Source organism: Sceloporus undulatus, chromosome 1, assembly GCF_019175285.1.
Source record: "Sceloporus undulatus isolate JIND9_A2432 ecotype Alabama chromosome 1, SceUnd_v1.1, whole genome shotgun sequence".
NCBI classification, from domain to species: Eukaryota; Metazoa; Chordata; class Lepidosauria; order Squamata; family Phrynosomatidae; genus Sceloporus; species Sceloporus undulatus.
This window is the reverse complement of record NC_056522.1, coordinates 67,100,438-67,121,627: the sequence shown is the minus strand read 5'-3', so window position 1 is coordinate 67,121,627 and position 21,190 is coordinate 67,100,438. Positions and strand designations below refer to the sequence as shown.

Below are 21,190 nucleotides of genomic sequence, written 5' to 3'. Positions count from 1 at the left end.
TTGTATTATTTTATCTCCCTGTATTGGATCGAGGTGGGTAACAACCAACAAAAGAACAATAAAAATGCTACACAGCAAGTCACAAGTAAAAACCTACCAAAAACACCCTAAAACTCCCTCCCACCCTAAAATAACGTTAAAACAACAATTCCCAATAAAATCAAAAAAATCAATCACGATCACAGTCCGGTGGGAATGGCTATGCAATAATTATACGAGCCTAAATCCAATTTGATTCTTGCAGTAGTATCAGGGTTAGTTTTTTTGGGGAGGTGGGCATCCCTTACCAGTGCTGGAAACATATTCTAGTGGGTTTATCCACATTTATGCTGAATTCCACTCATGTGTGTTGGAAATCCAGCTCAGAAAATTGCCCATTTTGCCAATGTTGAAAGGGAAGAATGTTGTTTGCAAAGAGATGGGTCCTAATTTACATATCTTTTTCTTTTAGTAATAATAATTTGTAGGCTACATTTTCTGTGTTATAAACATTTTCTTTATCCATGCTTTTTCAGATGTGCCATTTACTTCAGTACCTTTGTGACTGTCAGATACGGCACCGAATAGAAGCCATTGTAGCTTTTTCAGATGATTTTGTAGCAAAACTTCAAGATAATCAGCGTTTCCGATACAATGAAGTTATGCAAGCATTAAATATGTCAGCTGCACTGACAGCCAAGAAAACAAAAGAGTTTCGTTCTCCACCACAGGAACAGGTATATCTTAATATAGATAACAGTTTTATGTTCAGGTTTTGTTATCTGAATGTACTATATACAAAGAGGCTTGGCTCAAGCTGTATGTGGTAGTTTAATATTAGAATGTACAAATAACTATCACACAGTTTTTGTGATGGTAAAGCATTTGAAACTGTCAGTATTAGAACTAGGAAAAAGAATCACTATTCGAGTATTTTAATAAACAATATATACAAACTTTAATGGAAGAAAAAAATGGGTCAGTGCAGCAGAACATAGCATTTTTATTAACTGGTAGTGTGAGCTGTTGAAAATAACATCCTTTGCTTTTGTTGCAGTAATGCACCAAAGGTTATCAAACTGCAGTACTGATAACTAATAGGCATTTTGTCATTTTGCTCTGAGTACCAGTGTGGAGACGGGAAGAGGCCAGTGGTATTGCTGCCCATATATATTTTTGTCTCCCCCCCACAAGCCAATTGTATATGTGCATAAATGGTGAGCTGCACCTTAAACCTGTCACAGTATTGACCCATTGCATATCCTATAAATCCCAACAGGGGTTGTCATCAACAATACAGTGGATTTAATCATAACATAAATAAAATTAGTAGATTAATATGCTGCTGAATTTTAAAGATAACAAAAATGATTGTCCTTGTCCTGACGAAATAAGCGATCACCTGTTGGATTTTCATGAAGATTTGAACTACCAGAAGAGTATAGCAATATCATTATGAAATAGTTCCTGCTAACCTGTGATCATTATTTAAAATAAAATTAATATTTTTTATTTCTTTTGAAGATTAACATGCTGCTGAATTTTAAAGATGACAAAAATGATTGTCCTTGTCCTGACGAAATAAGGGATCACCTGTTGGATTTTCATGAAGATTTGATGGAACATTGTGGTAATTTTTTATTGAGTATATTCTTATCCCCACCCCAAAACTTAATCACAATAATATCAACAGTTTTATTAATCAAGATATTTAAGGGATAGGTTTAACAGACTTTTATTTGAATCTAATAAAAACATTATAATCTGGATTCAAATCATTACTTTAAACTGTGAAGAACATTGAATGCATTAGCTGTAAGACAGTATATACCAGGGCACATTTTTTAAAAATGGAGGACATGCAAAAAAATTTGATGATTTTTTAAAAAAAGTTAATATAAATGCATGCTTGTTAGGCATGATCAAAATGGAGGACATTTGGGCCTCAGAAGCTGGCTGATATCAATATCACCATCACCATCATCATCACCATCATCATCATCACTATCATTGTTAAAGCAGACCTTTTAGCATTAAAAGCACCGAAAATACACAGAAACGTACTTTGGAAAGTCACACTGTCTCACGTTCAGAAAGAGTGAGTGCATGTCTCAGAAACTGACTGATACCATCATCATCATCATCATCATCATCATCATCATCATCATCATCATCATCATCATCACCGCTATCATTGTTAAAACAAAGCAGACCTGTAGAAATGGAATGGAAATCCTCCTCCTCTTCCTGCTACTCTTCTTCTTCATCCTCCTCCTCCTCCTGTTCCTCCCTCCCTCCCTCTTCCTCTTCCCCAACCCCCTTTCTTCCCTGCCCGCGGCTGTCTGGCAGCCGTGGGAAGGGAGGGAAGGAGGAGGAGGACCCCCGCCCCGTTCCTGCCCTGCCCAGAGGGGAACAGACAGGGTGAAGGAGCCTCGCTGAAGTGGGGCTCCTTGGCCCTGCCTGTCCGCTGGCGGAGGGAGCCAGGCAGGGCGAAGGAGCCTCGCTTCAGCGGGACGCCTTGGCCTTGCCCGCCTGCCCGCCGGCGGAAGGGACCAGGCAGGGCCAAGGAGCCTCGCTTCAGTGGGGCTCCTTGGCCTTGCCCGCCCCGTCTGCCGGTGGAAGGGACCAGGCAGGGCCAAGGAGCCTCGCTTCAGCGGGGTTCTTTGGCCCTGCCTGCCCTGTCTGCTGGCAGAAGGGTCCAGGCGGGGCCAGGAAACCTCGCTGAAGCGAGTCTCCTTGGCCCTGCCTTTCCACCAGCTGAGGGCTGCTCGCGTGAGAGGCTAAAGGCCCTGCGTCCTCGCGCAAGGCCTTTGACCTCTCGCGTGAGAGGCTAAAGGCCCCATGCGAGAGACCCGGTCCTGCAACCGATTGCCACTAGCACAGGGCCTTTGGCAATCGGCGGCAGGACCGGGCTTGGGCCAGTCCCAAGGCCTCGCTGGGCCGGATGTGGCCCCACGGGCCGGGGTTTGCCAACCCCTGGTATATACTGTAAATGTAATAAATCAATGTATAAAATTTTCTTGCAATGATATGTGAATATTTCAGTGTGTCAGGTGCGACATATGGGTGGTTTCAATAAATAAGCCCCTAGCCACCTATTGTGGTTTAATGCTAATACTCCAGTGTTGGTTTATATGTGGGCAGGTCATTCTAGGGAGAACTCCTGTGCCAACATGATTCAGCCTTATACATCATGTTGCCTACCTGTGTTGCATGGGAAACTTCTGAGATTATGAGGCTGAAATGTGGTCTTTGAGGCAAGCTGTGGCTGTGGCTTGTTGATGCTACACGCCTGGAATCTGTCTTCCCTTTTTGACAAATATACAGAAGACCCTGAAAAAGCTAGCTATGACACGATAGCAGCAATGTAAAAACTGGGCTGTATTTTGGAATAGTTTTGCTATGCTTTGAAACAAAACCATAGCTTGTTTGCTTGTGGAATGAATGGGAAAATGGGAGAATCCATTGTTGCTGTAGCACCTCCCTTCTTCTTCCCACATGCTCCTTTGTTTGATGAACAGAATAACTTTCAATCACCCTCTTTATTTTTTCCTAATAAAGAATACAAGTTCATCTCATCATATTAAAACATGGGTACACTTCACTTACTATTGAGAATGCCCAACCAGGACAAGAGGGCCCCAAGACAGTGCCTAACGAAGCCTTATGCCTCCTCCCAATTTTGGAAGCAGCCCTGGAAGTGAACATTGAAATACTCTCTTTGATGAGTTCTTCTTCTGGCTCCAATAAATATATATATTTTTATTTCTTAGGAATACAGCTAGATGAAGATGGATTTCTGGATGGAATCAGTGATTTATCGATTACAGGCCGGCTGCTATATCTTATAGAAAGGATCACACACTTGAAAAAGAAACAAGCAGAGAAGCAACTTGATGATGATGCCATGAAACCATGTAAGTAAAGTAAAATGAGGGGATTACTATGAGAAGACAATAACGCAATATCATCAGTTAATGATGTTGAAGTACATTGTTCATGTTTTAGGCTACATTTTTATACTCATGGCAATTAAAAAATAAGCTCATTCTCCTTTCTAAACGTTAAACAGTTAAAAATAGTTAAAAAATAGTCAGAGCAGCCACCTCTACTTTTAAGAACCAAAGGCCAAGTGAAATAGCCCACTGGAAACTCAAAAAGGATTGAGCCAGCATGATCTTCCTAGCAAGGGAGTTCCACCATCAGGGTGCTGCTACAGAGAAAACCCAGATGTGTACCCAGATGCGACATGCAACAGGGCTTCTGCAGATGGGCTTAGATTTCAAGTAGGCTTATAATCAGATCAAGCAGTCTTCCAGATATCTTTGCCCCAAACTGTTTTGGGCTATGGAGGTGAAGAATAGCACCTTGAATTGAGCATGGAAGCTACAAATTGGAAACCAGTACAGTTGTTATAAGACTGGTCTTATATGGTCTCTAAAATGCACACCTGACAGCAGCCTTATGACAGAATTTTACACTAGTTGTAGATTTCAAATACTTTCCAAAGGTTACACCACATAGAGTGCATTACATGGTCTAATTGGGAGGCAATTAAAGGATGGACAAGCATGACCAGATCTACTCTAGCTTTGGAAGGCTGCAGTTAGATCACCAACTGAAATTGGACAAAGGCACACTTCGCCACAACAGTTACTTGGCCTACCAGAAGCAGTGGTGGGGCTAAGAGCATCTCTACACTATGGTCCTGATCTGTCAAAAAGAATGCAAGGCAATATGTGAAGTCGAAGGCTTTCATGGTCGGTATCCATAGTTTTTTTGTGGGTTTTCGGGCTAAGTGGCCATGTTCTAGAAGTGTTTCCTTCTGATGTTTCACCAGCATCTGTGGCTGGCATCTTTAGAGTAAAAGATGCCAGCCACAGATGCTGGTGAAATGTCAGGAAGAAACTCTTCTAGAAAATGGCCGAACCGCCCCCCCCCCCCCCCCCCAAAAAACAAACAACAATCCATAATAGGTTGTAATGTGAGCCTCAGGTCATTTTAAAATTGACCAACAGAACTTCTGTCTTGGATGGATTGACCATCAATTTATTCACCCTTGTCCAATCTTATATATAGCTGTCAATTCAGGATCTCCACAGCCTCCTTGGTTTTTAGTTGTAAAAGAAATAGAATTAGGTATCATAAGCAGACTGAGCCCAGTTCCCAAACTCCAGATTATCTCCTGCATAGCCTCTTGTTGATTGTGAAACACAAGGGAACAGTGTTGAGTCATGTGGCTCAATTACAGTTTAAGGAAACATATAAGCAGGAGAATGTTGTTGCAGTCATGTTTTGCTTCAGGAGTTTACTTGTGCTTTTGGTTGGCCACTGTGGGAACAGAATGCTAGACAGACAGTTGATATGGCTCTTCTTTTCTGATTGACTCTTCTTTCTTGAACTAAACACTATTTTGATTTTTAGGAGTGTTTAGCAGGTGAAATTTTAGCATTTGCACTCAGAAGTGTTTGAAAGGGGAGCACGGCAGTAGCAGTCTGCAGCTTTTTTTTTCTCCTCAGGATAATTTTGTCATTTGACAATGTATTATTTAATTCCTTTCTTTACTAAAGGCTGAAACAGATAGCTCTTTTGTGCCACCTTCCACACTGCATGCTCCCAAGCTGCCTGGAAGCCACCCGGAAGCCTCCTGGCCATTTATATGGAGGCAGCTTCATGATGCTCTGGCAGCACAAGCTTTACACACCGCATGCTGCAATGCAGCTGCGAAGCCAGCTCTTTGTTGCTCCTTTTTTAGGTGGCTTCAAGGTGGATTGGCGTTGCAACATGTGGTTGCCACAGCCCCAATCTGCCTTTGGGAAGGGGTAAATGATATGAATGGAAGAAAGCACCTGAAACAACTACTTTATTTGTTAACTATGGCCAGGATGACAATTGCAAAACATTGGAGGGGGACAACTGTTCCAGGGATTGATGAGTGGCTAATAAAAACATTAGATGTTATTGAAATGGACTAACAACAACGTTGAAAGAGGAGGATAATAGAAAAGAGCAAAATAAAAAGGATATGTGGGATCCATTAATCAGCTTCTGTAATAAGAGATGGTCAAATACTGGTCATCAGAAATGATTTGATGAGAAAAAAAAATTGTCAAAAAATAATTATCCATGCTCTCTTAGAATTCAGTCTTTGTTTACCCCACTAGTTAAAGACTGGAATAATAATTTTTAAAAATCAGTGTGAAATGTGTTTCATTTATGTATGAAGTAAAAATTTAAGAGATTATGTAAGTATCAATATAATAATACACATTCTTTTATGTTAGCAGAATATATAAAGTGAAAAGAGAAATGAGGAGGTAAAGAGAAAAGAAATGAGGAATAATTTTAATATTTGCTGTTTTAAGACAACAGTTTATAAGATTGGAGTATTCTACATGGGGTTGGGGTTAGGGTGGTTAGGAGGAGAAAAGAATATTGTAAGAATATTGAAGAATATATATGTTTTGTTTTATACTTTTTAAAAAAATAAAATTTAGTAAAGAATTTTTTTTTTTAAAAGGTAGGGGCAGCTTCAAGCTGCTCCTTCTGATGATCTATTTCTTCCCTAAGAAAAATCAGTAAATCATTTATTCTCTTTCTAATTTTAACAAGAATAGCATATTGTCCTAGATATTATCACACAATGAAAATGATTTTGCTATATATTATCCTAATGCTTTCTACATCTAGCAACTCTCCAGCAGCTGATATCAGAGACTATGGTACGATGGGCTCAAGAATCAGTAATAGAAGACCCAGAATTAGTGAGGGCCATGTTTGTTTTATTGCATCGCCAGTATGATGGAGTTGGTGGCCTGGTTCGTGCCTTACCAAAGACATACACTATAAATGGTGTATCTGTGGAAGATACTATCAACTTACTTGCATCTCTTGGCCAGATCCGTTCTCTCCTCAGTGTTAGAATGGGCAAGGAGGAAGAGAAGCTTATGATTCGTGGATTAGGGTAAAGTCTTTCTTTGCTACCATTTTTACTATTACATAATTTTACTGTAAACTGACTTTATTCAACCTTTCTGGAGTAGACACTGATTTTATGTTCATGGGTTCAAAGCTGAGTAAGTTTGAATAACACAAGTGCAGAATGCTCCCAGGGAACAAATAGTATCAGAAATGATGCAATACAATGGTCAGCTACTTTCAAAACTGCCTTTTCTTTATCAAACACAATTTCTATAAAGTAATCAATCAATCAATACTTATTGATGAGCCCTTAGGCCATATCAAAATGACACAAAAGCAGATAAAACATGCTATAAAATTCTATAGAAGTTCTATAAAAATTAGAAAAAGCTAAAATATAATAAATCTAAAATATGAATAAAATACTGTATAGATACCATGTGAATGCCATACAATTTAAGTTCTCTTGGTTTTACTTTGCGAATGAAGATTCAGGAAGGATTCATCTGTGCTTTCTACAAGCGTGTTGATGATGTTGGATGTATCCTTCGAGCCTGTGCAATGGATTTTTCTGGTGAAGCGCAGTGTGCACAGAACTGGCCTCACCCTTTAAACCAGAGGTTCGACTGCTGAGGCCTTGATAAGCATGGACAGTGGCAGCGAGGTCCTCGGGTCGTAGGTTTGATTAGAGTTTCCTTCTCTTAGATGGTTTACCTTATAGAGTTAGATGAGCACCATCTGCCCAGGTTTGGGATTAGAGTTTTCCTTCTTCTAGGATGGCTGCCATAAGTTAGAGAGCCCATCCTGCCCTTTGGCACTCTTGGTCAGACCCTTTGGCTGTGACCTGTCTGACACGGGAGGCCCTGCCAGTGACTATTATACCACCGCCAGCATAGCTCACAACTTCATTAGGGTATGCAAGCCTCTCCCCCACACAGTCAGAGCATAGCTAGAGGGGAATAGGAGGCCAGAAGATGACAGTTAGGAGGGAGGAGCCTCTTTCTTCAGGCTAGCCCTGATGGAGCTGGGTCTGCCCACTCCCTCTCAGGCCGAAAGATGACAGTTAAGGTGGGAGGAGCCTCTTTCTTCGGGCTAGCCCTGGTGGAGTACAAAATTTACAAAACCCATAAATGAAGCTGAATTATAAAACTTGATTATAAAAATCTATATAAAATATTCAAAGTACAAAAATGGGTAAAATAGAGAGGGAAAATAAGCTTTCAAATTATAGTACAGTGCTACCTCGGGTTACGAAATTAATTCGTTCCGCCGTTCCCTTCGTAACCCGATAATTTCGCAACCCGAAAAGGCTTTCCGTTAGCGCTGGAAAGCCGCTAGCCGCGCTTTGCGTTTGAATTTCGCGCCGAAATAAATTTCGTAACCCGAAAAAAAATATCATAACCCGGAACAGTTTTTTCCAATCTAACTTTTTCATATCCCGGAAATTTCGTAACGCGATCATTTCGTATCCCGGGGCACCACTGTACATAAAACAAAAAGATTGAACTTCAGTTACACATCAAAATTCCTTATCACATCTACAGTTTACCACAGTTGTCCCCGCATATCTAGCTCTCAACTGTATTGCTTTACATAGAAACCGAGCTGTGGCCCATCTGGACTGGGCCTTCAATGCATAAAATACATCATGCAAGCTTTCAGAGCATCACTGGCTTCTTCATCAGGCAAAGATGTTAAAAATCATACAGGAGAAGAAAAGTGTCCTAGATGTTACTCTGTTATGAGTTAAGAAGGTACTGTGAGATCTTAGTGCAGGCAGAGACCACTCCCCTTTATGTCCATATGAAGACTAGGAACAAAAGGAACGGAAAGAAAAGTAAAAAAATCATTCTGGTAGAAACAGAAAAGTAACTTAATGGGAAAGACTTTGTAATAGGATGCATATAAAGAGTTAAATCTATGCTTTCCAGTTCCTTGAGAATGCAATCATAGCTGGTTTCTGCATCTTCTGTTTGTCACTGCCTGTAGAATTAGAATCTAGACAACTGTTGGAGATACCATGTATTACAATTATGTGTGAATTAATTAAACTGTTTTTGTTTGACAGTGGTGAGCAACTACCCGGGGTTAAGGAGACACGTAGATTGCCCAGGGAATCTTGGAGGATTGCATTGCCACCTCTTCCCATGTCCAGTTTTCTTGTTGGGGGAGTGGAGGGAGCTTATTTCCACAAATTCACTTCAGTGTCTATGTAAAATGGGTGTGAGACAATTTCATCGCTTTTGGCTTTCTCCAGCTGCTGACTCTCTGGTCCAATTTCATCATGTCTTTTTGGGAAAATAACACAGTCTCCTTCCACCCTGATGAAATTGCACCCTGATGAAATTTGGGGCACTGAGGAGTAAAAAATGTTGGGAAACACTGGGAGCCCACTGGCTACACTTTCCTCATCCTTGTTACATGACATGAAACTGAAGAGAAATGTTTAAAGGTAATAGTAACAAAACAAATGTGCAAATATTTTTTGTTTTCCTTTTCCAACACAGGGATATTATGAACAATAAAGTTTTTTACCAGCATCCTAATCTTATGAGGGCCCTAGGGATGCACGAGACTGTAATGGAAGTAATGGTGAATGTACTTGGAGGAGGAGAGTCAAAGGTAATGTACTAGCAGAAGAGACTTCAAATGTTGCTTGCAATGTCTGACATAGCTACTTACCTCTCAGTGAATAAGATAATTGTATTAGTTCAATTTAAGAATCAAACTACATGTTTTAAGATTTGGTTCTATAACTTGGTGTTAAGTCCAGGGATCTATTGAGACATGCACGTTAGTAAGTATTTGTAACCAGGCAAAGAACCTAATATTTATCTAAGCAGTTACATAGTCTAAATTGATTTTTAAACAGGTTATTAGTGAACAAAATCTCTGGCTATTAAGTTTTATTTAAATCTTATTTAAGTTCTTATTGCCTTATTTAATGGCAAACCTCATCTAAATTAATCTTGCCAAGAAAACCTAGGATAGGTTCACCATAAGAACTGATCCAACTTGAAGGCACATGGCAAAAAAACCAAACAAAGGTTGTCAGGACAAAACTGGATACATAAAACATGGAATTATTTTGAACTTTGAGGGGAATTCTCTGTAGCAGTTTAAAGGTCTGGAAGGAAGAAATTGACCTTATATAATGTGTGTTGAGAGACATATCTTTTGGGATCGCTCATTCCCAGAAGACATCCATAATTCCCCCGCTCACCAGATGCTGCCCAATTTAAATTAAGGAACAATAGAAGCCTTACAACTAGCACTGCTGATACATTGTAGAAGGCCAGTGAGCCCATGAATGGTTCTTGGAACTAGATGCCCTAAGTTTAGGTAAGATAAATACACGAAAGGGTAGTTTTTTTAGGTGTGTATAAGGCTTGCCATTTCACGGCTGCAGCCATGACCTTTCCAGTTTTTTGACCTTGGAGAAGGTCTTTCCTGGCTTCTGCATTCTGTCATCCGGGACAGCTGGACGCCTGATCTATCTTCCCTTCCAAAGCAGCCTCCGTCCATTTGTGCTGGAGAGGCTGCAGCCAGGCAGGGAGGAGGAGGAGGGGGAGCTTTTCATTCAGCCCGGCAGAGACTCAGAACAGAAGACTTTGCAATTTGCATGCTATTTGGTCCTGCTAAACAGGGGCAATAAATACCTTTGTAAGTTGGTAAACAGATCATGTGATCTAACTTGCTTAGGAAGTTCTCTCGCACAATAGATCTTTCCTGCTTTCCCTTCGGTCTTTCCATCATCATGCTCTCTCAACTTTCCACTGAAAGATGGTGAGATACAAACTTCTTCTTTTACCTGAACTATTCACTAGATAGGTTAGGATGTAGCTTCCATGTATATGTAGATTTAAGCCATTAGTAAAGTTTTGTTTTTTAAACTACAAGCAATTTGTGTCAGCCTCAGTTCTTATGGAAGCATCTTAAGACAAAAGACCATTTCTGCTGCTCTGCTGATTTACAAGCTAGACCCTCACAGGCTTGGCTTTGATAGTTTTGATATTTTTGTTTCCTTACCAAGGGCTGAAGCCTTAGGAAACTTGAATTCCCCTACACATTGCCATACCCTGAGGCTGAGAGAGTGTGATTTAGCCCAGTGGGGTATGTTTATGTCCAAGCAACAGATCGAACCCTGGTACTTCTCTACCACTGCCTCATAATGTCCCTTAATTCTATTATTATTATTATTATTATTATTATTATTAACCGAAAGAGTCTGCTTCCTCAGATGCATTTAGTCTCAGAGGTGCAACAAGATCTCTATGGCGGGTTACAGACCGCCCATTTGAGGCGGGCTGCACCTGCCCCTTTCCCCGCTGCAAAAGGCTCTTCCCCGCAGCTTGGAAAGGGGTGTCCTTGGGGCTTGAAGCCCCAAGGACACCCCGCGGCGGCGGGGAGGAGGAGAAAGGGGCCACTTGGCCCCTTTCTCCTTTGGTCTGCTGGGCGCAGCCATGTGAAGGCTGTGCCCAGCGGCGCAAACCAGGAAGGAGCTCCGAAACGGAGCTCCTTCCTGCTCCGCGCTAAGGGCGCACTAAGCACCCTGGCGCGGAGCGAGGATGTCATGTCCGCTCCGCCCCATATAGAGCCATGTGGAATGGCTGCTGCCATTTTGTGCGCGCGGAGCGCACACTAAGGTTAGGGGGGTGCGAAAGCACTGCCCCTTTCTAAACCTAGTACGCGCTCTGCGTGTACTTTCCTGCCCGTTTATAACGGGCCAATGATATGATTTATATTAATGTGTTTTTAATATATGTAAATGTTTTTTACTTTTAGTTGGTTGTGTCCTCCATTGTTTGAATGTCCTACATTTTGTGTTGAACCCAAGGGGTTTGGTTATGGAATAAGTCTCTGAAATATGCAAGAGGCCATGTTCAGTAAAGCCATGTGAAATTCCCAAATGTGCTTAGTGTGTGTTTTGGGAGGGGGGGTGGGTTGAGCAGAAAGGGAAGTACATTTCTGCCATCTGTTTAGGAATAATGCCAAAATGTCCTCCATTTTGAGCATGCCCAAGAAACATGCATTTATATTAACATTTTAAAAAAATCATCCATTTTTTTGAGTGTCCTACATTTGTCCCAGTTTGGAGGTCCTGACTTATTGCAACCCTAGGTGTGTACCACCAGCTAGATTTGGAAAATTGGGCCTAATCTTTATGTGTATGCAAGTGTAGAAGCTCTATATGAACTACATTTTTAAAAGATAAATTATAACCTTTTCTAGACTGGGATGTGCATTTGGATACATACTTAAATGTAACAACATAAAGTATAGCTAACTAGCATCTATAGTTGTCAGATGCATAATGTGCATCTCCATTATTGTTTTTCATATAGTTATCTTTAATTATATCCCACATTTATCCCAGAACTGGGACTCAAGATGGATTAAGAGAAATACAATAATTAAAACATATAAATAGTCAACATCAAGAACATTCAAAACAATAGAAAGCAATTTTAAAACAGTATAATTAAACACAGTACAATTAAAATCTATATAGCACACTGTTGAAAGTCCTTTCTTTAAAAACATTTGGTTCTCAAAAGCCTGTAAGAATAAAGAAGTCTCTGCCTGGGAGAGCAAGGAGGTGAAATACAATAGTCAACATCAATAGCCAAGAAGGCCCTACCATCCATGCCTACCAGATGTAACTGGGAAAGTGGAAGGAGTGAGAGTGTTAATCTTTACAGATGGGCTCCTCTTCAGAATAACATAGAAACCTCTTGTGTTGCATGCATGCCAGTTAGGAAGATGCAGAGAACCATGTATCAATATTAGTTATGTTAAAGTGTGTGTGTTTTAAAAATATAAAACAGAACATAAAGAACCTCTTGCCCAACAAAATTTCATATACTTTTGAAGATGTTTTCATGGAAATAATAATAGTTATGTTGCGCCCAATCCTTCACCGCCACCACCGTTACTTTCCTTCGTAGAGTTTACATTTCAGGATTGGTGGTGGCACTTGTGAGTGTCATGAAACATGGTAGACAGAAATTAGAGCAAGAGTGAGGATGAAGCAGAGAGAGAAATCCTGTGCCAAACTGCCTTGAATGGGAAAGAGAGGACTTCAGAGCAGAGAGAGGGAGGAAAGAGTAGATGGATGAGAGAAGAAACAAAGGAAACATGGCGGATTTCCCCCCTCACTTTTTTTCTGCACCCTTCTGCCCATCCCTTCCATTTTGAGTGCTTTTCCACCCCGTTTTTTTGGGCAGTGCAGGAAGTTACATGGTGTGTGTGTTGGGGGGACGGACGCAAATATAATGTAGTGGCTATTTTGCACTCACTTTCCTATCTCTGTCTCAAGGTATTGGCACAACAGCAGCTTAGCTGTGTTCATTCTCATTTTTTTGCTTAAATAGTAGCTGTAACAGGAAATGGATTTCTTACTGATATCATTTATGTAAGCTGCAAAATGCATTAAAAATATCCCCCTCCAAATACAGTGGTTTTATATACAATATTTGACTTTTCTAACATAGCAATTTTTTTATGTAGGAAATCACCTTTCCTAAGATGGTGGCTAATTGTTGTCGTTTTCTGTGCTACTTTTGCCGCATCAGCAGACAGAACCAAAAGGCTATGTTTGATCATCTTAGCTATCTTTTGGAAAATAGCAGTGTTGGCCTTGGTAAGTCTTTATAGAATGTATTCTACATTTTGCTGTTGTGACAACCCTTCCTTGGGGAGGTGCTCATAGTAGCCAATCTCCAGGTATACCAAAACCAGGCCACCAGGTTACTTCAGGCAGCTTTTATGAAGCTTCTAAGGCTACCAACAGGTTGTTAAGTCCTCCCACTTTAGGTCCATTCTCGTTTTTTGCCAAATGCATAAAACTGTAGGGAAATGACCCATCTTATGGCCAGTACAGGCAGTCTGATAACTGTCAGATGAAAGATTTAACATCTGATGGTAAATTGTCAGAGGATCTACCATCAATTCACAGTGAATTGATTCTGCAGTATGGTGTAAGTTGTTCTAGGATACTGTTCCTGGCTCTATAAGTTTTCATAATAACATGTTTCTTCTGCTAGTTCATGCCTGTGGATTTAGTCCCTGGTTTGGTAAGTTGTCCCCAACATACCCTCCTACCAGCTGGTTATTCCTGTATGAAATGCCAGAGCTTGTTAAGAGATTGTAAAACCAGTCCCTTCAGATTAGCAAGAAGCCAATGGCATTACCCTTACAGAAGGGCAAGATGTAGCCAGATCAGGGTTCAGGTATCATTTCCACAGAGTGAGTTGGTAGTAGCTTGGCACTGGTGTGACTACAAGTTCAGGTTTGGTAGGACTCTTCCCTAAGCTTACATCTGATTCCAAGGGTGGTGAATTGGCTTGCGTGTAGAAGCCCTAACTGTCATGCCTGTCCTCTAGCAAAACCTCCTTCAGATGTCTGGCCTACATTCCACTTGGTCTCCCTCTGATACAGGTGGGAAGGATGGTATGCTGTTCTTGGTTTTGACCCAGCTTCTGGCTTCCGAGGGCGCTCAGTCCTCTCCCTGGATACTTTGTGATCTGGAGTTTGAATGAGATAAGAGAGGCCAGGAAATGAATCTCTTACAGCCCATTCTGCTTTTCTTACCTTTCTTGTTGCTTCTGAGGCTTTTATCTCTTCCCACCCATTTGCCTTTTCTCCTTAATGGCTGTGCCTGAGATGTATGTTTGTTTGTTTAATTTATATCCACATTTCTTCCATTATGGGACCAAAAGTGGCTTATAAAAATAAGATTAAAACAAAATACAATTAAAACAACATAGGATTCAAATTAAAAAAAAAATTAAATAAGCAATCATATTAATTTATATCCCACCTTTTAAAATACATATATAATATGAGGTAAGAGTATAGTATACTCTATTAAACAAACATTCTGCCACATCTGGCTAAAGACTAAACACTTATTTGAATAAAAATTGTATTTTAATGCTGGTGAAAAGTGATAATAGAGGGGCCAATCTAACCTCCTATGGTAGTGAGTTCCACAATGTGGGAACACCAATGAGAAGGGATATCCCCCATGTCCTTACTAACTGTGCCTCTGATGCTGGTGGGATACCACCACTAGATGTTGCTTTACTGCAACATCTATTGCAGTGCAGCAGCTGACTAACTAGCTGCTGCACTGCAACTATCTCATGAGGTGGGGGGGGATGAAGTAGATGTGGTGATTCATTTCAGTTTGATGCACACTTTGGGGCTATTCATATGGTGAAAAGAAATCCGGGATGGTTTAATCCCCATTATTCACATGCACCCGGATGCACCTGAATCAGTTTGGGGGGGGCTACCAAGAACCTACTTAACCTGGGATTTCCCTAAGTTTATTTTTCATGATTCACATTGTCGGCAGCATGAATAGTGACATGGAGAGACCTGGATTAAACTTGGCATACACTGAATGCAGTTTGAATACATTTCTATCACCGACACCTTGGAGGATGAAGCTCCTCCTGGTTGACTTTATGAGGAGACACTCCTCCACTTCTTCTTTCACTCCACACCCGTTGCTACAGGCTGGCTTTTGGAAGGAAAGTTGCACCTTCCCCCCAGACCACGGAGACTGAGCTCAGGCCTGGCAATGGGACCCCCTCCACCACCTTGCCTCAGCTGCCAATTCCAATGAAAAACTTGAAGAGATGCAACTCGATACCATTTCACAACATGAATAACAAAACTGGAATGTGTGAGTGAGGATATTTGCATTGTTCCGCTACAAAAATGATGTGTGAATGACCTCTTCATTTCACAATCCACACACGGTTCAACTGTGTTTGAGACTTCAGAATTCATAGGTTATATCCTGCACAGCATCACTAATATAAGAAAAGTGTGTGTATAGGTTATAGTGTGGTATATAAATAATATCATGTTAATAAATAATAAAATAATAAATAATATCAATATAATGTTGGTATAATAGTACTGAATGGCAAACTGTTTAGTAAAATGTTAAATTCTAATATGAAACATATTTTTAAAAACTAAAGTTGCTGAGTTGTGATGTTGTTTATATAACCATGTTGTGAATAAATTAAAATTTCTGAAATATTCTTCTAACAGCATCCCCTTCTATGCGTGGATCAACACCTCTAGATGTTGCAGCAGCTTCTGTTATGGATAATAACGAACTTGCACTAGCTTTGAGAGAGCCTGATTTAGAGAAGGTACACTATCTTTTGAATAGCTAACTATGGCTTTACACATCTGTATCATGCTTATCTTAGTAAAAATGTGTACATATAAATAAAAGTAGAGTAGCAGCGGTTGGCATACATGTCTGATTTCTGTGTGCAAGGTAACATCATGGGATTATAGTCTACTACGGGACTTGTAACCTGTTATACCCAAGAAAAGTGGCAATTTCATCAGCAGTTTCATTCAGAAGCTTTTCATGGTATTTAAACTCTGGTTTTGCATAGTATTGTGAGATCTTATCTTGTCCCACAGGATTTACATGGGTCTACCCTTGTGCCATGTTTGGAAGCTTCAATTGGTCCAAAATATGGCAGCCAGATTGGTCACTGGCACTTCCAGGTCCGACCACATAACACCTGTATTAAAATCACTTCACTGGCTGCCAAGTTGTTGTTTATTACCTTTAAAGCCCTATATGGCTTGGGCCCGAGTTACTTGAGGGAACGCCTCTCCCTACATAATCCGCCTCACACTCTTAGAACATCTGGGAAGAATCTATTGGAAACAAAAATGACTAGATTGACTATGACTTCTCAAAGAACTTTTACTGCCACTGCCCCTAAATTGTGGAATCGCCTACAGGAAGAAATCCATCATATTACCAACTTGGACACTTTTTAGAAGGCAGTCAAAACGGAGCTCTTCTGGTGGGCCTATCCATCCGACCCTGTTTAGGATCCACCCTTAATGCTTAATGATGAATCTGTGCAATTCTACTGTTACAAAACTTGTGTACAATGATAAATTAGTTTTAATTTATATTATTATTGCTGAGATGATGGATTTTATTGATTGTATTTGTATGTTTTTATTAGGCTGTAATCTGCAGGGAGAGGTGGGGAAATATAAATAAGAATTATTATTATTATTATTATTATTATTATTATTATTATTGTGTGCAAATATATCTCCCCTTGCTTACTCAACAGTTTTTTTTAGTATGACATTATTATAAAAGTGTATAGGTAGATACACATTTTCAAACTGGATTTTATTTTCAGTTTATTCACATAATTGAGTACAAAATTCAAATCTGATTAGCGTGAAGAACTGAAGGTTCAAGAGCCATAATACAAAGGTAGAGAAGAAATAAATAGCTCAGGAATAAGCACTAAGGAATAATTCAGTGGGTGTATTCACAACTGACTGCAGGTTTATTATACAGTGGACCCTTGTTATAAATAAATAATAAATTTTTTATTTCTATCCCGCTTTTTGCCAGGCAATCAAAGCGGCATACAACAGGTTAAAATACATCCATATACAGTATACACAATACCCCCCCTTAAAATAAAAATCATCACGGGCAGAGTTATACGTTGGGGTTTGGTTCTAAGATCCCCCGTGTATAACAAAATCCGTGTAAGCTCAAGTCCCATTAAATATAATGACATAGCAAAATGGTGTCCCTTATAAAAAATGGAAAATCAAGATTTGATATTTGAAATTTATACATTTTTGGAACATTTTCAAACCGTGGATGCTTGAATCCGTGTATAAAAAATCCATGGATAAGAAGGGCCGACTGTACAGACAAATGTTAATAAGCATAAAGATGAAACTGGTGTATTCATTTTTCATATTAGTCCAGATAGTAACAATTTTTTTTTAGGCAGAAGATAGCAGACAGAAAGCTATTGATAAGTAAGAGAAGAAAACATTCTATTATTGAACACCAGTTTGAAACTCTTTTTTGCAGTAAATGCTTCTCTTCTTTAATTTCGCCTTGTTCTTAGGTAGTCCGCTACTTGGCTGGATGTGGTTTGCAGAGTTGCCCTTTGCTTATATCCAAAGGCTATCCAGATATTGGATGGAATCCAGTTGAAGGAGAACGATACTTGGATTTTCTTCGGTTTGCTGTTTTTTGCAATGGTACTGCAGGAGGCAATTCATTTTGTAAAACATTGGTTCTTCCAAAATAATTATGTCTGTCTAAAAATTTGAGTTAATTCCTCTGCATTTGGCTGTGTTCTTGACATCCCTCTTTCATTTTGTCTGTTTGTTCTCTTCACTGATTCACCAATTCCCTTTATAAGATGCATAAGCATATACATGAACAAGTAGCTATATATCAGGACAAGCTTAACAAACAGTATGCAAATTTGTTTTTGTTTTTATTTTTAAAAAAACAAAACCTTTCATTGACTTACTGCACCTGGAGTACTTTCTGATGTCAGTGGGGCAGAGCAGATGGGCAGGAAAAAGTGGCTTGATCCTGCTTTTTCCAAAAGTGGATCAAAACCTCATGGTCTGGATAACCCCAGGCAGACAGCAATTTTTTTTGTTGCTTCCGTGCCATGCATGTACACCATTGCACAAACACACTGCCTGCAACCTTCAAGTTCCTCCCACATCTGCCTAGATGGCATCCCATTGCATGGCTTTGATCCACATCTACACATGTAATGCTCTGCCTATACAGGGCATCTGTGAATTGGAATGCAAGTGATACATTGTCAAAGCATGATTATGGAGACACCCTCACCCCATACATGCCTTCTTCACTCCCTTCACCACATGTCCCCTCTTGGACTGTCTGGGTTGTATATGTAATTACATCCATTAGAATTGTCGCAGTGTCATTTCTTCCCCTTACCGCAGCCCTGCACTGGTGCCAGGCTGTTTATATGCAGGTGTAAAGATGTGCATTTTCTGAAATAGGCTGGAGTAGCCCGGCTTCTTTTTCCTTCACTTTTTTAGCTCTGGAGCTTTGTTTCAGTTTCCACCTGCACCTCATATAAATACCCTGCCTTAAAAGTGGCTGGAAGCTGCTTTATTTTCTCTGACTGTTTCACCCCAGTGAGAATTCCAAAGTATTGTAGGTTATAAAAATGCCCCATGCCTGAAATATCTGTGGTACAAATAAAGGGTATTCTATGATGTCCTAACACCCGGAATCAGAAAAGAAATATTTGCATGAAGTGAAACATTAGTTTTATATAGCTGCCCTACTACATTATAACTATGTAGCCAATACAGTTTCTGTCCCAAATATACTATTATTTTTGTCTGTAAAAACAATAACACAGTACATGGCAGGTGGATAAAGCCATGCAGACATTGTTCGCAGTGGCAAGATGTTAAAATGCTGCCCTTAGAGGTCTAGTTCTGTGATCCACTCCTTTTTCGCCCAGCAAAAAGCCAGCTTTTCCTGTCCCACCACAGCCCCATGGCAGCTTCATGATGCTCTGGCTGCACCACTGGAGCATCATGAAGCTGCCCACATTTGGGCAGCCAGGAGGCTTCAAGATGTCTTGGGGGGCATGTGACATCTTCCTTATTTTCCAGCATATAAGGCGACGGGGGGTACAAGGAGACCCCCAAGTCGCCCACCGGCAGAATCTCTGGCCTCCCCTGAAGGGGCCTCGCACCGGCTGGAGGGGGCCTTTCTGGAGGTCTGAGAGAGGATCCGTGGTAGCTGGGCTCTCGCTGCCATTTTTCTTCCAAAAGGCAGTGGGGAAGCAGCTCCAGAGCCAGCCGGGCCAAGGAAAAGAGCCGGCCCCTTGGTTATCTTACTTGTAGCTACAGACATAATGAAACATACTACACTTCATCCAGACTTGGATATCTGTTTCTTTTCTCTACAGCTGTCATAGCATTCATAACTTGTTTTCACTTATATGTCAAAATGAGTAAAATGTCAGCCCCATCTGCAATAGCGTCATGCTGCTAGTCTTAGTTCATCCAGCTGTGTTTTCCCCCACATCCCATTATGTAATTAAAAAAATTATTAATTCTGAATTATATCTTTAAAAATGTTTCCTCTGTGATTGTAGGAGAAAGTGTTGAGGAGAATGCTAATGTGGTGGTGAGGTTGCTCATTCGGCGTCCTGAGTGTTTTGGACCAGCATTGAGAGGAGAAGGTGGAAATGGATTGCTTGCTGCCATAGAGGAAGCCATAAACATATCAGAAGACCCTACAAGAGATGGACCTTCACCAACTAATGGATCCAATAGAACATTGTAGGTATAACAGAAGTGGTTCCTATTCCAGATCTGTTTTGTAAACACATTGCTCCTTAAACAAGGCATTATACCTAGCACATTGGTGTTTGTTAATTTTGAAACACTTAGAAGACTTGGTGTTGGTTATGAAACTTAATACATGGATGTAGAACCTGTAGTTCTGAGATGTTCTTGGACTTTAACCACCATGATACTTGGTTAGAATGGCCGATGGTGAGGTGGGATCTGTATTCTGAAAACATTTGAAGGGCCTAATGGATTTCAACATGTAATAGCAGGCAAGAAATCAAAATATGAAAGACCTTGGAGCAGACAAGTGAAATATTGCAGGAAGTGTAGCTGTGTGCCTACAACACTTCATAATGTGCCTAGAGCTTTAGAAGGAAGAAATACATTTAAAAAACACACATATTTAATTTTCAAAATAATGTTTCTAAATTTTGTTTAAAATTGTATTGTGCTGTGTAGAAATGTTGGAAGTTCAACTTAAAATTTGCTGAAGCATAGAAGCATATAAAACTACCATTTCAAAGCAGACTAGTGGTTCAGTAGTGTATTAACAACACAAACTCTACTGGTCTCCACTGAAACCTACTTAACTGGATCTGTTAGGGACTAAACTTGATTTTGACAAAAGTTAAATTACTATAATATATTCCACTCTGATCCTATATTTTTGTTCTTCTGGAAAAAAATAAATAGAAGTGAGGTGGAAGAAGAAGAAGATACTATTCATATGGGAAATGCCATCATGACCTTTTATGCTGCTTTGATTGATCTCCTAGGACGCTGTGCTCCAGAAATGCATGTAGGTTCTGTTGCTTCCTCCTATTTATTACCCCTATTAAAGTGATGCCTTCTCTTTCTCTATAAATACTGTAAATCAGAACACCCATGCCATCACTTCCTCCATTCCATTTCAAAAATTCCTGGAATCATGATTCCACCCATGTGCAAGAGGGAAGATATTAGCAGGCTTGGAGTGCACTTAAGTTTGAAGTAATACAAAAAATATTGATGAAAACAAATGGAAAACAGCCCAATGCAATTTCAGAACTTTATCACACACAGTTTTTAAACCACCATTAAAGCTGAAAAAAGCACCTTTGGCTATACT

The 21,190-nt window shown here is 40.1% G+C and overlaps 1 protein-coding gene across 4 annotated transcripts in view; it reads left to right on the top strand.

Annotated features, from left to right (window-relative positions):
* RYR2 (ryanodine receptor 2) overlaps positions 1–21,190 on the top strand; it is a 406,736-nt gene that overhangs the window by 254,115 nt on the left and 131,431 nt on the right. For all 4 annotated transcript variants that reach the window (XM_042470214.1, XM_042470205.1, XM_042470232.1 and 1 more), the window contains exons 38-47: positions 516–716; positions 1,504–1,609; positions 3,753–3,896; positions 6,670–6,943; positions 9,408–9,522; positions 13,411–13,543; positions 15,973–16,076; positions 17,844–17,979; positions 19,884–20,070; positions 20,776–20,881. In XM_042470214.1, the coding sequence (XP_042326148.1) occupies positions 516–716; positions 1,504–1,609; positions 3,753–3,896; positions 6,670–6,943; positions 9,408–9,522; positions 13,411–13,543; positions 15,973–16,076; positions 17,844–17,979; positions 19,884–20,070; positions 20,776–20,881 (1,506 nt within the window). The remainder of the gene's footprint in view (positions 1–515; positions 717–1,503; positions 1,610–3,752; positions 3,897–6,669; positions 6,944–9,407; positions 9,523–13,410; positions 13,544–15,972; positions 16,077–17,843; positions 17,980–19,883; positions 20,071–20,775; positions 20,882–21,190) is intronic.